The 12,480-nt window shown below is 59.0% G+C and overlaps 1 protein-coding gene across 1 annotated transcript; it reads right to left on the bottom strand.

Annotated features, from left to right (window-relative positions):
- Nucleotides 1–273: 273 nt before the first annotated feature.
- Nucleotides 274–3,546, bottom strand: CHST1 (carbohydrate (keratan sulfate Gal-6) sulfotransferase 1). Its single transcript, XM_004682883.2, has 3 exons — nt 3,451–3,546; nt 2,740–2,832; nt 274–1,643 (listed from the first exon to the last, which is right to left on the bottom strand). Exon 3 carries the CDS (start codon nt 1,599–1,601, stop codon nt 366–368), a length of 1,236 nt encoding a protein of 411 aa, XP_004682940.1. The 5' UTR covers nt 1,602–1,643; nt 2,740–2,832; nt 3,451–3,546; the 3' UTR covers nt 274–365.
- Between the last annotated feature and the right edge of the window lie 8,934 nt (nt 3,547–12,480).

Genomic DNA, 12,480 nt, shown 5'->3' with positions numbered 1-12,480 from the left:
TCTGTCTGTGTGTGTGTGTGTGTGTGTGTGTGTGTGTGTGTGTGTGTGTGGTGCTTGTAAACATGGTCACCATTCACTGCAGACAGCCATCCCACATGTGTGGAAAGGGGGGTAGGGTGGGGAACTGGACCCCACTTCAGGCCCCCTCTGCCCCAATGATTCCTATCCAAGACATAGTGCAAATTTCAGAGTCAGAAAGAGGCAGAAAGAGGAGGGCCTGGTGGGGGTGGGGAGGGGGCCCAGGGGCAGAAAGGACACAAAGACCCGGGACTGGGGGGAGGGGGGGAGATAAGGCAACAGTTAAAAACGGTCCCTTTTATCAAAATCGACACCATGTACCCGTCACCCCCACCCCAGCGCCCTGGTCACGAGAAAGGGCGGAAGTCCCGCTCCTCCACCAGGCTGATGGAGGGGTTCTTGAGTTCCTCCTCGGAGGTGGCCAGCTTGTACCCCAGCTGCGCCAGCACCCGCTGACAGGCGTTCTGGGCAAAGGCCACGATGTCATAGGACAGGCGGAAGCGCCACTTCTCGGCCGTGGCCGCCGAGTTCCGCACGGTGCCATACTTGTGCTTGCCCAAGGTGGGGTCACCCCGCGTGTTGTTCTGGATCCAGCGCGCCACGTGGCTGTCCAGGGGGATGCCCAGGAAGCCGTACATCTCCTCGGTCTTCTTCATGGGGTTCCTGGCCAGGTCCTCGTAGCGCACCAACATGTACTTGCCCTTGAGCCACGAGGGCCGCGTGAGGCCGGTGGACACGGAGTTGGAGAAGTCCTCGCACACCGTGGTCAGCTGCGTCACGTCCAGGTTGTAGGGCTTCCTCCCGGTGCCGTACCAGAGCCGCCACAGCCGGTACGTGTCGCGGAAGGTCTCGCTGCGGGAAGCCAGAATGCCGCGCGGATCGCGGACCAGCTGGATGACCTTGAGGTTTAAGCGCGGGTCTTCTACCAGGGCCCGCAGGTCGTTGACCTCGGGCACCCGCACGGTCTTGATGGCCACGTGGCTGCGCTCCCGGCAGGCCTCCGCGGCCACGGTCAAGTTCAACACGCCGCACTTGCGCACGCAGTCACCCTCCTCCAGCACCAGGTCCGCGGAGCCGGGCGGGCTGCACACCGGCCGCGAGCACAGCACCCTGCTGGCCCCGCGGCGGAAGATCCTGTCGGTGGTGTGGTTGACGGGCGGCGGCTTGATGTAGTTCTCCAGGAAGTAGAGGTCACAATCGTAGAGGCTCCTCAGGAGGTCCCGGCTGGCGCCCAGCATGACCCGCCGGTCCGCCGGGCTCTTGCCCTGGGTGAAGCGGGGGATGAGCGTGTTCTGGACGTGGTAGAGGGGCTCAAACAGGTAGAAGACGTCCAGGTGCTGGTTGAAGAGCTGGCCCACGAAGGAAGAGCCGCTGCGGGTGGTGGCCAGGATGAGGACGTGGGTCTTGCGGGACAGGTTGTAGGCAAAGGTGGGGCCCTCCTCGCACAGCCGCTCGGCCAGGCCCGCTTCCGCCAGCCCGGGACAGGTGTGGAAGGACTTGGCCGTGAAGGTGCGGATGGCCGTGTACTGGATGGCGATGGAGGCCAGGGCAAGGAGGAGGACGGCCTTCCAGGAACATTGCATGGCTGGGCACCTTCATGGGGCTGCTTCTCCACCAGGCAAGGGCTGTGGGCAAAGGTGGACGGTGGTCAGGGAGCAGCCAGCTTGGGGGCCCCACACCACCAGGGGCACCAGCTTGCTCCCTTGGGAGAACTGGCCTCCAGGCGCCCAGGGAAGTGCCCCAGCTCCCTTTCCAGTGCTCACACTGCATAAGGCCCAAGCAGCTAACATTCTTTGAGGACTCCTGAGCAGCTCCAGAGCTGGCTTCCAATACCCGGGGGTTTCGCCGAGAGAGCACTGCCAGGCCTCTCCTGTGAGCTCTGGTTTCCTCTGTGGGCCCCTATAGGGCAAACACCTCATTCCCCAAACCCCGCATGCAAGGAATGACCTGCTCCTGCCTCGAGCCAGTCCTCTGCCACCACCTGACATTCATCTGTCTGCATCTTGTGCTGCCCAGTTCCCCAGGTGGTCTCCTTCTATTCATCCTCTGGCCACCCCCAGGATGAAGAAGATGCCTCCTTCTAACCCCAGCCCCTGTGCAGAAAGGATCCCAGGGATCCCTGCCTGGATTGGCAACCTGCCAGGATCAGCCCACCCAAGCCTGCTGGGCCAGGAAAGGTGGGCAGCGGGGTCAAGGCCCTCCCATGCAGATGACCAGCTTCCTCCAGATGAGGAGTCCTGGGGCTCCCAGGATTTCTAAGAGTCAGCTGGCCCGGAGCACAAAGAGCTGCTAAGAAATACCCCTTCCCAGGCCCCGTCGCCCTCCAGGATTTGTTCATTGTCCCTGGGGTGTGAATCCAGGCCTCGGGGAAGTGACCTCCACATGGACAGAAAAGCAAAGTGGCCTGCAAAGAAGATCTGAGCCCAGGTTCCCCAGCCTCAGCCTCCTCTGCCTATGGCGTGAGCTCAGGGACCCCCTTCAACCAATGTGATGCCGCACTGGTCAGAGAACCCAGACAAGGCGGAGAGGAGAGGATGGGGTAGGGTCGAGGGGCATCTCAAGGAGTCAAGTGACAGAAGAAGAGGCCCCGGGAGAGCAGGCAGAGTGCGGGGCAAAGGGACAACCTCAGCACCCGGAAGCCCCCCATGAGAGACTAGTTCAGCTACCTGGCTGGGAGAGGGCTGGGGTGCTCCCAGAGGCAGGAAGGGATCCACCACTCACCAAAGGGGGCCGCTCTGAGCAGGGTCCACAGCCACCAGGTGTCCTGGTCAAGCTGCCTGTGCCAGGCTGTGCCGTGGCCCTGTGGCCAGCAGACTGCAAGGAGACCAGAAAGAAAGAGGCTCTGAGTGAAGAGTAGCACCTCTCTTCTCATCCCTTCTCTCTATGACCTGTGCCCTACAAATTAACCCCCAGGGGCCCAGCCTACGCTCCCAGATCTAGCACTTGGATCCAAATCACCCAGTGCCAACTCCGAGCCCCTGGGTCCAGCCCCTGCACCCTGGACTGTGTCCCACCCCACCCCGTAGCCTCCAGGCAAGTGACAGGCCCTCTGCTCACACCAGGACGCAGTGAGCATTTATTTGCACACCTGCATGCCCCGCTGACTGAGTCGACACCCCTCACAGGAATCCACCCCACAGATGCACCAACCCCCCCCCCACCTCCTGCCCCCAGGGAGCTGCAAAGAAATCCAGTGGCTACAAATACCCCCAGGCCTGGCTAGCTTTGTTCCGCTCTGATGACCAGGCTGAGCCCAGCAACAGAACAGAGCGTCAGAAACATCAGACCCAGGAAGCCCGGTCTGAGCTCAGTCCCCATGGGGTCTGCATTTGAATAAGACTCAACAATAAGCCTGACCCTTCAAATCTCATGGTGTTCAGTAACTCGGCAGAAAGGGACTTAGGGGAAGTCAGCAAGGGCAGAGAGGCTCACCCCAGACCTCCCGGGGAAGCAGCAGCTCCGGGAGGGTGGTCCAGGCACTGAAGCCAGCAGGGACTGGCGGGCGGGAGGGTGGCTCTTCTTCCAGGCTACCTGAAACTCAAAGTAAAAGTAGACCAGGGTGCGTTCCCGACCTTGGTTTTGTGTGCGGATTCTGAGTGAAAACCCCAGGAAGTTAGCGGTATTTTGGTTCAACTTCTACGAGCACTTCCTAAGTGCTATGCCCTTTATTTACATCAGCTCATTTACTCTTGGCAAGAATTTCACACGGCCCGAGTGCACGCCATTCCGCGGGCGAGAATGCCGAGGCGCCCAGAAGGCACCGAGAAGGCACCGGCTGCCTGAGCTCAGAAGCCCTCATCCAGCAGGCGCCCGGCCCTGCTGCCCTCCGAGGAGATACGCTGTCCTGTTTCTCCAGCTCGCTAGTACTTGGTCCTCAAACATGCATGCGATTGGTGTCCCGGTGCATTTTGCAAAGCGGCCTGACAATGACCAGACATCAGAAGGGCACAGACAGCCGATTTTTAAACCCGACAGCATGTCCCTTCCCTTCGCCATCCCGTCTTGTTCATCTGCTGGTGCTTGGCTGATGGGGTGAACTTGTGCTTTGGGAAGATTCTCCCCACACCCCTTTACTGGCATGACTCCTTTGGGGGGCAGGGCGGAGGGCTCTCACTTCCCAAACATGCAGTGCTGCCTGCTTCGCCTCACCCGGCCCTCAACACCGTGTTATCCTTACAACCCCCGGGCGAGGCTGGGGTCTTCCCTGTCACCGTCCAGGTGGAGAAACTGAGGCTCCAAGACGAAGCAAAGGTGGATATGCAAATGAGAAGTAGCAGAGACATGAATCCCCCTGGGCCAGGCTCCTAAGCCAGCTCGAGCCCCTTTACCCGAGTGGGGGGCCGGGGGTCAGAGCTGGCAGATCTGCTGGCATGGGGAGGGACGGAGGCAGTGGGCTCTGGGCCCCGAGGCCTGCATGAACTCCGCTGCCCCTGGGCCATGGTGCCAGGCCGCCGAGTAGAGACATGATCTAGAGCGCAGGAACCTCCAATACAATCAGAGGAAAATCTGCGCACACCCCACACCATCCCTACTTGCCCCGTGCAGGTGGGGGTGCTGGCTGCCACAGCAGGGCTGCATAGGGTGCCGAGGGAACCCCATCCTGCACGGAATGTGGACTCCCCTGCAAAGAACAGGCCTGTCTTGTCCCAGTGGCCAAGACAGTGGGGGCTGCCTTTCAAGAACAGGGAGGGCAGGTCACCAGTCACTGTGCTGGGGAGTATGTGTCAGTCGTTTTTTGATCTCCGTGTTTTGGTCAACAGACAACTTTCTAAATCTGTTTGTAATCACTGGATGTTTTTGTTTGTTTTGTTTTTAAATTTTTTTAACTGAACTGACATTGCATTATAACAAGTTGCAATGCATCCCTGAGAGTCAACCCGTGCTTATACTCTTTTTTTTTAAATAACATAATAGTTTATTTTTACATCATTTTGTGCCTTTTTCCATCTCAGTGGTAACCCCGAGGGCAGCTTATGCTCGAGTGACTTAGGGGCGCATTCTTAGCTGCAGTATCATTTCATTTGGATGTTCTTCCCTAGTATTTACTCTCCAACATCTCTCAGGCACCTGCGTGAGCCAGGCCCTGTTCCAGGCACTGTAGGTGAACTACACAGAGAAGACCGACGCCCCCTGCCTGCTCCTGCTTCCCGGGGCACAGTGCCCCTTGAGATGACTCAGCTAGGCTCCCCCTCACGTCTGACATCTCAAGAGGCTGATGCTGTCGTGACCCCAGTGCATGGACAAGTTGAGGTTAGATACTATTCCCCAGCTCAAGGCCCTGGTAAGGGCAGAGCCAGGATTCAGCCCAGCAGTGGGTTCTGGGGTCCATGGTCCATTCCCTACTCCACTCATATTCACCCCAGCACACCCCAGCAAGACAGGAAGCAGAGCCCTTACCTCTAGGGTCCAGTTCCCAAACAGAATTCACCCAGGGTTTCCTTTCTTTCTTTTTTAAAGATGTATTTTATTGATGCGTACAGAACTGGGGTACAGGCCAGAGGTGAGGGGTAGTGAGAATCCCCATCAGAGACCGAGTAGGGAGCAGGACAGGCAGACCAATGAAGTCCACTGCTGAGGGGAGCAGCGGGCGGGTCAGGAGAGGTCTGCCGCGCCATGTGGGTCAGCTCCCTGGCCGGGGATCAAACCAGCACTGCACTGAAGCGGCGGCTGCTGCTAGCTTGCAGGGCTGCGCCCTAACCCGCTGCACCACCAGGGCGGGCCCCAGGGTTTTCTTTTAAGAAGGAGCATCTTGCAGGGTGAAAGCATATAATTATCTTCCCCTCACTTCCCTGCCCCCCTCCGCCAGGGAAACCTAAGGCCAGGGCAGGAAGGCGCCGCCTATGCTAATAGATCAGCAGGCGCTGAAACATCTCGAGAATACATTCCCTGAGAAGTACACACACATTGCCAAGGTGCAGCACCCTGGGAGGGGGCTGTGCTTGAAGGTCCAGCAGCATGCCACCCCCTGCCCCGGAGGGCAGAGCCAGGGCATGGGAACAGAGGGGAGGAGGAATTCAGGCCCTCCTGGAAATGCCCTTGCTCCCCTGCCAGCCTGGCAGAGCGGGGTCCAGGGCCGGCCAAGCGGCCTTGGTATTCTAGAGGCATCTGCCCTAACCAGCGGCCCAGGGGCCAGGGCCTTTGTTCCCAGGGTGGCTCCAGCCTCTGCAAGACTCCCCAGTGCCCAGATCTTCCAGGACAGACTGTGAGCCCAGGGCCCCACCCTGGACTGCCAGCAGCCTCGACACCTCCCTCCACCTCCCGTAGTCAAAGTCTGGGCAAATTTTGGACACAGAACACAGAGTCTTCCACTTCTGTTGGAAGGCAGTGAACTCCCACTCCCAGCAGAAAGGGCCGTGGTAGTCAGCTTCAGACTAGGGTTACAGGGGGACACAGAGAAGCGCCCCTACACCCCGACACCGGAGACTAAAAATTCAAAGCCAAGAACTCAAGTCACAGAGCCACACGCACACAGGGTCTGTCACTTAGCAGGCGCGTGGGCTCAGGGCGACTCATCAGCTGTCTCTGAGCCTCAGTTTCCCCGTCCACAGAGTGGGTGCAACCACTTTGGCCGTAGAATCTAGGGGACATCAGGCATCAATGGCAGGCACAGTGGCAAGGCAACCTCAGGCTAGGAACATGGGTTCCGGGACCAGCCCCACTGACAGCCAGATTTCTCAGCCTCTCCTGGCCTCTGTTTTCTCACCTCCAATATGGGGGGTAACCTTAGCAAGGCCGGTGTGAGGACATCACGCAGTGCCCGGCAAAGAATAAGCACTCAATAAACATATGTCGTTATTATCGTTAACTGTCATTTTTTACCTCGAAAAAAACATCCCATAACAAGCTCACCACTGACCCTGGCAGTGTGGCAGACACTGACCCTGGAGGCCAGACCTCTGCGGGCCAGGCCCTTCTTCTCCCGCTCAGCCCAGCAATGGTTTGCCTGCTGCCCTCTCATGGCCACTTGCTGTACTGCAGCCTCCAGCCCTGAGGATTCCCAGCGGGTTGGCTGCAGCCTGACGTGAGAATGGGGCCAGCGGGAGGTGGTGTTGAAAGATGCAGTGAGGTGTGATGATGTGCCCACCAGGCCGCAGCCCCTGCTCTGTGCACCCTCTCTTGCTCACCCACACACCAAGAGGCAAGCAGCAACAGGCAGCTGGTCTCATTCCCTTGTGGCAGAGAAAGGAACTGAATGTCAAAGGCAGGAGCTGCCAACCACGGAAGCCCCAGAGGGCCGAGGGACCTTGGACTCGGCCCCTGCCCTCTCTCTCTGCTTTGGCTACAGACTCGCAGGCTCCAAGGGCCTCCCAGCTCTGACCACCAGAGAACCACCGGGATCGGAAGGCCCAGTCAGGGAGTCAGGGTCACTCTCACTGCACACAGGGGCAGGAAGGCCCCGGTCACCTTCCGAGAGGACACCAGGGCTGGGCAGCTCTGACTCCCACCTTGGCCTGATCTCTGACAGCCCTGGTGCAACCCACGAACCACGGGACTTGGCCCTCTGCTGAGTCAGGCCCCCACCTGTGCCCTGCTCTGTGGAACACCCAGCACCCAGAGCTGTGGCTCTTGGTTTTTTCTGGACTACAGACTCCTTAAAGAGACACAACCCCTCTTCCTGGAAAGATCCATGTGTGCCTCCAATTTAACACACACGATTAGAGGGTTCCAGAATCTCCCAAAGCCTACCCAGGGGCTCCCCTTCTTTCTCTAGGCTTAAGGGAGTCCTCCCACACCCTAGTATTTGCTTTCCAACTGTGTCAGAGAAGGCTCCACAGATGCATATATAGTGATTCAGAGCCATCGCTTAGACATAGTCGATAACAAGGCTAAGGTTAGAACACACAAGTGCAGCCATATGCCACTGTTTCTGGCTTGTAAACAAGAGAGTGTGTATAAACACCCACTGGAAGAACTTGCTTTTGACCCAGTGTAGATGCCTACTGGGGGGAACAGGGAGCCTGGCTCAGGAAAGGCACAGTTTACACTCAGCTTTTAAATTCAGTCTGAGCTAATTCCCATTGGGAGAGTCAAGTCACCTGTGCAAGAGCTCTAGAGGTGATCAACAACAGCATGGGACACTGAAAATCCCCCACACACACCGCATCTCACCCCCAGGTTCTGGCCCCAGGGCACCGCCGGGCGCCACCCCCCACCCCCCTTCCCCACGTCCAAAGCAGAAGGGGCTGAGGCGCTGCCTGTGTGCCAGGACTGGCTCACTCCACTCAGCTGCTCACCGAGATGACAGAGCTGGGGCGGCCCACGTGGGAGGCGGGGAGGGGCGGCGGTGAGAAAAGCAGATCTCCAAGTGGGCTGGGGGCTGCGGGGGGCAGCTGAGGCCTGAGTTGGGGGAACAGTGACTCCCCTCCCAGACTCTTCTCCCCAAGAACAGTTTGTAAGCCGGGAAACACAAGGAGGGAAAAGAACCTGAGCGTGGTATTTTCGACCAAGCTCATCATTCACGGTCCCCAGGCTCTGGGGCCCCCAGGAATCAGAGCAAGGGGCAGCGGGACCCGGACGGGGAGGGAGGCGCTGGCAGACAGACCTCGGGGAGGCAGGCTGCTGCGTAAAGGAAACGCTTAATCCCTGTGTCTGTGGAGCCAGTGCCGAGCCACCATAGATGTTTATTTGGTTGAGGCTAAAACACATAAAACAACAAGGATTTTTTTTTTTTTAACTTCCTAAGGAAAATGAGACATGGGGAAACAAGGGTATGAAAGTCTGGAAGAACTGGGAGCCAGGTCTGCACAAAAGCCAAGCTACCTTTGGACTGTACACGCCAGGGTCAGAGCTGCCCGGTAGCCCATGAGAAAGGGGAAATAATGCTATGCGGGCCCCACAGGAACCATGAGACGAAGGTGGAAGCAGCCGCTCAGGAGATACCCACCTACTCCCAACACTAAATCCCACACGAGATTCTTCCCCAGCGGTCCCCCAGGGGGCCCTGAGCCCTACCGCTGTCCAGACCTCACGCCTGTGAAGCACAAGGGCACCTGTCAGTCCTTGAAGAGGAGCAGTCGCCAACACATCGTGCAGCCAGTGCAGCTGTCCAGGGGAGGCGGTCTGACGGCGTCCAGACAGCCTGCCAGGTCTGGGTTAGCCAGGGGAGACTGGGGTGACAGGCATGTCTCCTTGTGGTTATGACCCCTCAACTAGACAAGCTGCAAAGGTCCTCTACGGACCCTCTCCCAGAATCTGCACCGACACACGTGGCGTTTGTGTACAATGTCCAGAGGCTCTCTGGGCCTGCGCTCAGACCCCAGGGACAAAACCATACAACCTCCAGGCGCCCGCGGCGGGCCCAAGCTCATGACCATGGCCCCAAAGCAGGCACCCAGACAGCAACTGGGCCGCCGACTACTCTCCAGCAGCAGAGCTGCTTGGCTGCCTCTCGTGAGCCCTGGCGTCCCCAGCACAGTCCGGCCAACCTCCACACATGATGACCCTGGGGTGTCTCAAGCCTGCTTAAGCTGTGTGCAAGGAGGCAGGCTGGGCGCTCGGCAGACCACCAGGGTTTGACTCTCACTGCTGTGGCCTTGCAGTCCGAGATGCTGAGCAGGGCTGGCCTCGGCAAGGCCTCACCTAGGACATGGGAAAAGACAGAAGCTTTCAAACATCCGGGGTATAAGGCAGAAGACCAAGGAAGCTTATCGCGGGGCTAAGCACAGAGCAAGCACCGTTCGGCGGGCTGAGAACCACAAATGATTTTGAGGGGCCACCCGAAAGAACAGACAGGAAATGCTTAAAGAAGTTAAAACATTCTCAGTCTCCTCCACAGAGCTCCCCCAGCCCGGGTGGCTGGAGACCCCTGCTGTTCGGAGCTGCAGAGACCACCTCCTGGTTCTGCCTGTCCCAGTCAGTCAGTCAGCGGGGTCCCAGCTCAACCTGAGGGACAGGTCCCCAGCAGTGGGGAGAGTGCTGCGCCCCTGGCCAGGGCCCAGAGTGTCCTCTCCTGGGGGGACGGATGACTCAGAAGGGCAGGGCTCCCTGTCTCAGTCTCCACCACAGCCTGGCCAGTGGTGGGCGGGACCTTGTGCCCCAGCACTGGGGGCGGAAAGGCCCCGGTTTCCTGTCTCCCCCTCCAGTCCCAGTCAGAGTCGAGCAGTAAAGAAGCGCCACCCCATGGATCCCGGGGTCTGGCCCATCCTTCCAGCATCAGGATCCGAAGCGCAGGCAGATACTGGAGGGCCAGGAAGGGGCCATCCGTCCCTGAATCCCAGAGTTCCTGGTCTCAGGCCCAGCTGGCTCCTGGGGGCAAGGGCTGGACATGGGGACATCTCCTCTGATCAGCAGCAGATGCCCCGAGGTGACTATGGCCTCAACAAATGGGGACCCACGATGGGCCAGGCTCACAGACGAGGAGCAGTGAGGCCCAGACACAGGGGGTGGGGGGTGGGGACCTCACCCAGGCGTGCACAGCTCGACCACGGTGCTGCCAGGATTCAAGTTCAGCTCTAAGTCCTTTGTGGCTTGAGCCACCTAACTTAAATCCTCGGACCACAGCTGGGCGCGAGAGCACCAGCCAGCATGTGGAGACTGGGGGGGGGGGGGTTGTGAGGTTCCTCCAAGTCTCTCCCTAAATACCTCCCTGCCTTCTACTCTCTGGCCTCCTACCACCCCCAGTCTGAATCACCCCTACCTAGCTGCCCTGATGCTGTGCATATGCTTTAGGTGGTTCGGAGCAGCCCCGTAGAGGGTGAAGCCCAGACCTCGGGTCCCAACAGCCTGACCCTCTCTGAGCCCCAGAATCCAAGGGAGGGGACCGCAGCCACCCAGAGGGCAGGTGAGCAGCTTAAACGTGAGCTCCCACAGAGCGTTCTTTGACACACGCTTGTCTGTCACCTTGTGTGCCAGCAGAATCCTCCAGGGAGGGCACAGGTCTTCCCCCACCCCCACCCCCACTCCACCCCCAGTTTGGGGCCTCCAGGGGGCCCAGTGGGCACTACACCAGACACTGCCCCCAGCAGAGATCCAGAGGAGGGAAGAGCTGTGTCCCGTTCCCAGGCCCAGAGGAGGAGACAAGCATCCCCGACAATTCCTGGCCACGGCCTTCTAATCAAGGAGCAAACACGAAGAGGGAATCTCTAAACATTTAGAAAACGCGGGAACTCTGTGCCCCACGCGGCACCGTGGGGATTTATAAAGAACAAATCATGCCTGACAAACTTGATAGCTTTCTTGATAGAATTACAAGTCTGGTAGATGAAGGAAATGCAGGCAGGGTAATATATCTTGATTTTTAGTAAAGCATTTGATACAGCGCCTCGAGTAATCTTACAAAATTAATTCAAACAGACTTGGCCCTAAGCACTTGTCATGGGTCGAAAAGCAGGAGGGGGCAGGTCCCAAGGGGCCCCGACAGAAAAGGCCAGGCAGGGGGGCAGGGACTGAGGACGGAGCCTGGGAGTGGGGGCAGGGCTGTCAAGACCCAGCACTGGGTCAGATCTTATCTAACATCTTCATTAACGATCCTGAGAGAGGGAGTAAACAGTCCGTTAATGAAATTTGCAGAGGATATTAAATTGGACGGTGTTGTGAACACCAATGAGGGTACCAAAGCGGTCCAGGGAGACCTGGGGGGAAGAACCTTGGCAGGAAACTGCAGCGTGGAGGGGAGGAATGGGGCGGGGGCGGGGGGGGTTTGCTGGGCAGCACGTGGGGCTAGCCAGAGAGCCAAAGGGGAGGGCAGCGCATCCCCAGGGCTGCCGTGGAGCTGGGAGTGGCCACAGCCAGCTTAGGTTCTAGGCAAACCCCAGGCATCTTGATTTTTCCCTGTGCAAAACAGAAGGAAAAAGGACAGCAGACAGGCAGGCGCTCTGCTTCAGACCCCTGGTGGGGAAGCGGGCAGGGAGGGTGCATTTAGGAAGCTCAGAGCTGAAATCCACTTAGGAGAGGAGGAAACGCAGATACAGAAAAGAACAGGTTGTTCCACAGGCCGGCACCCCACTTCTCCCCCCAGTGGCTGACGCTGCCAGGCAGGTGTGCTGGGGTAGGGAATGGTGGGCAGGCACCTCTCCACATGACGGGCTTTACTCATCATCTGGGGGCCCAGGCTGGCGCCCCAACCTGTCCAGACCTGTGGGGTGTGCCAGAAGCCTTGAGCCACCGAGGGCAGGACCTTATCCTTCTGGAGAGTTCCTCATCCCTCTGGACATCCGTGAGAGCTGCCTCTCCAGTCAGGAGCCAGCCGCTCCAGGAGGAGGGCGCCTTGCTCTGCCAGCTCCTACCCCAGCTCTCTGCAGGGGGCCTGGCCGGCTCCTGTCCCTCTCCCTCTGGCCAGACCCCATGGGACTCGGGGGACCAATTTCCCCGTGGTGAGGAGGGGGAGGGGGTGGCCAGCGAGGCATCTGGACGAGGAGGCTTTGCTCCCTCAAGTCTCCAAGGCAGGTGGGGTCTGAACAGGTGCCTGGACTTCCCAGCACAGTGCCCGGCCCTCCGCCACCTGGAGTAATGCTCTGGGGGAGG

This window comes from Condylura cristata, unplaced genomic scaffold (assembly GCF_000260355.1).
Source record: "Condylura cristata isolate star-nosed mole 26May11 unplaced genomic scaffold, ConCri1.0 scaffold00015, whole genome shotgun sequence".
NCBI classification, from domain to species: Eukaryota; Metazoa; Chordata; class Mammalia; order Eulipotyphla; family Talpidae; genus Condylura; species Condylura cristata.
Note: the sequence above shows the minus strand (reverse complement) of the source record. Positions and strands in the feature narration are given on the sequence as shown.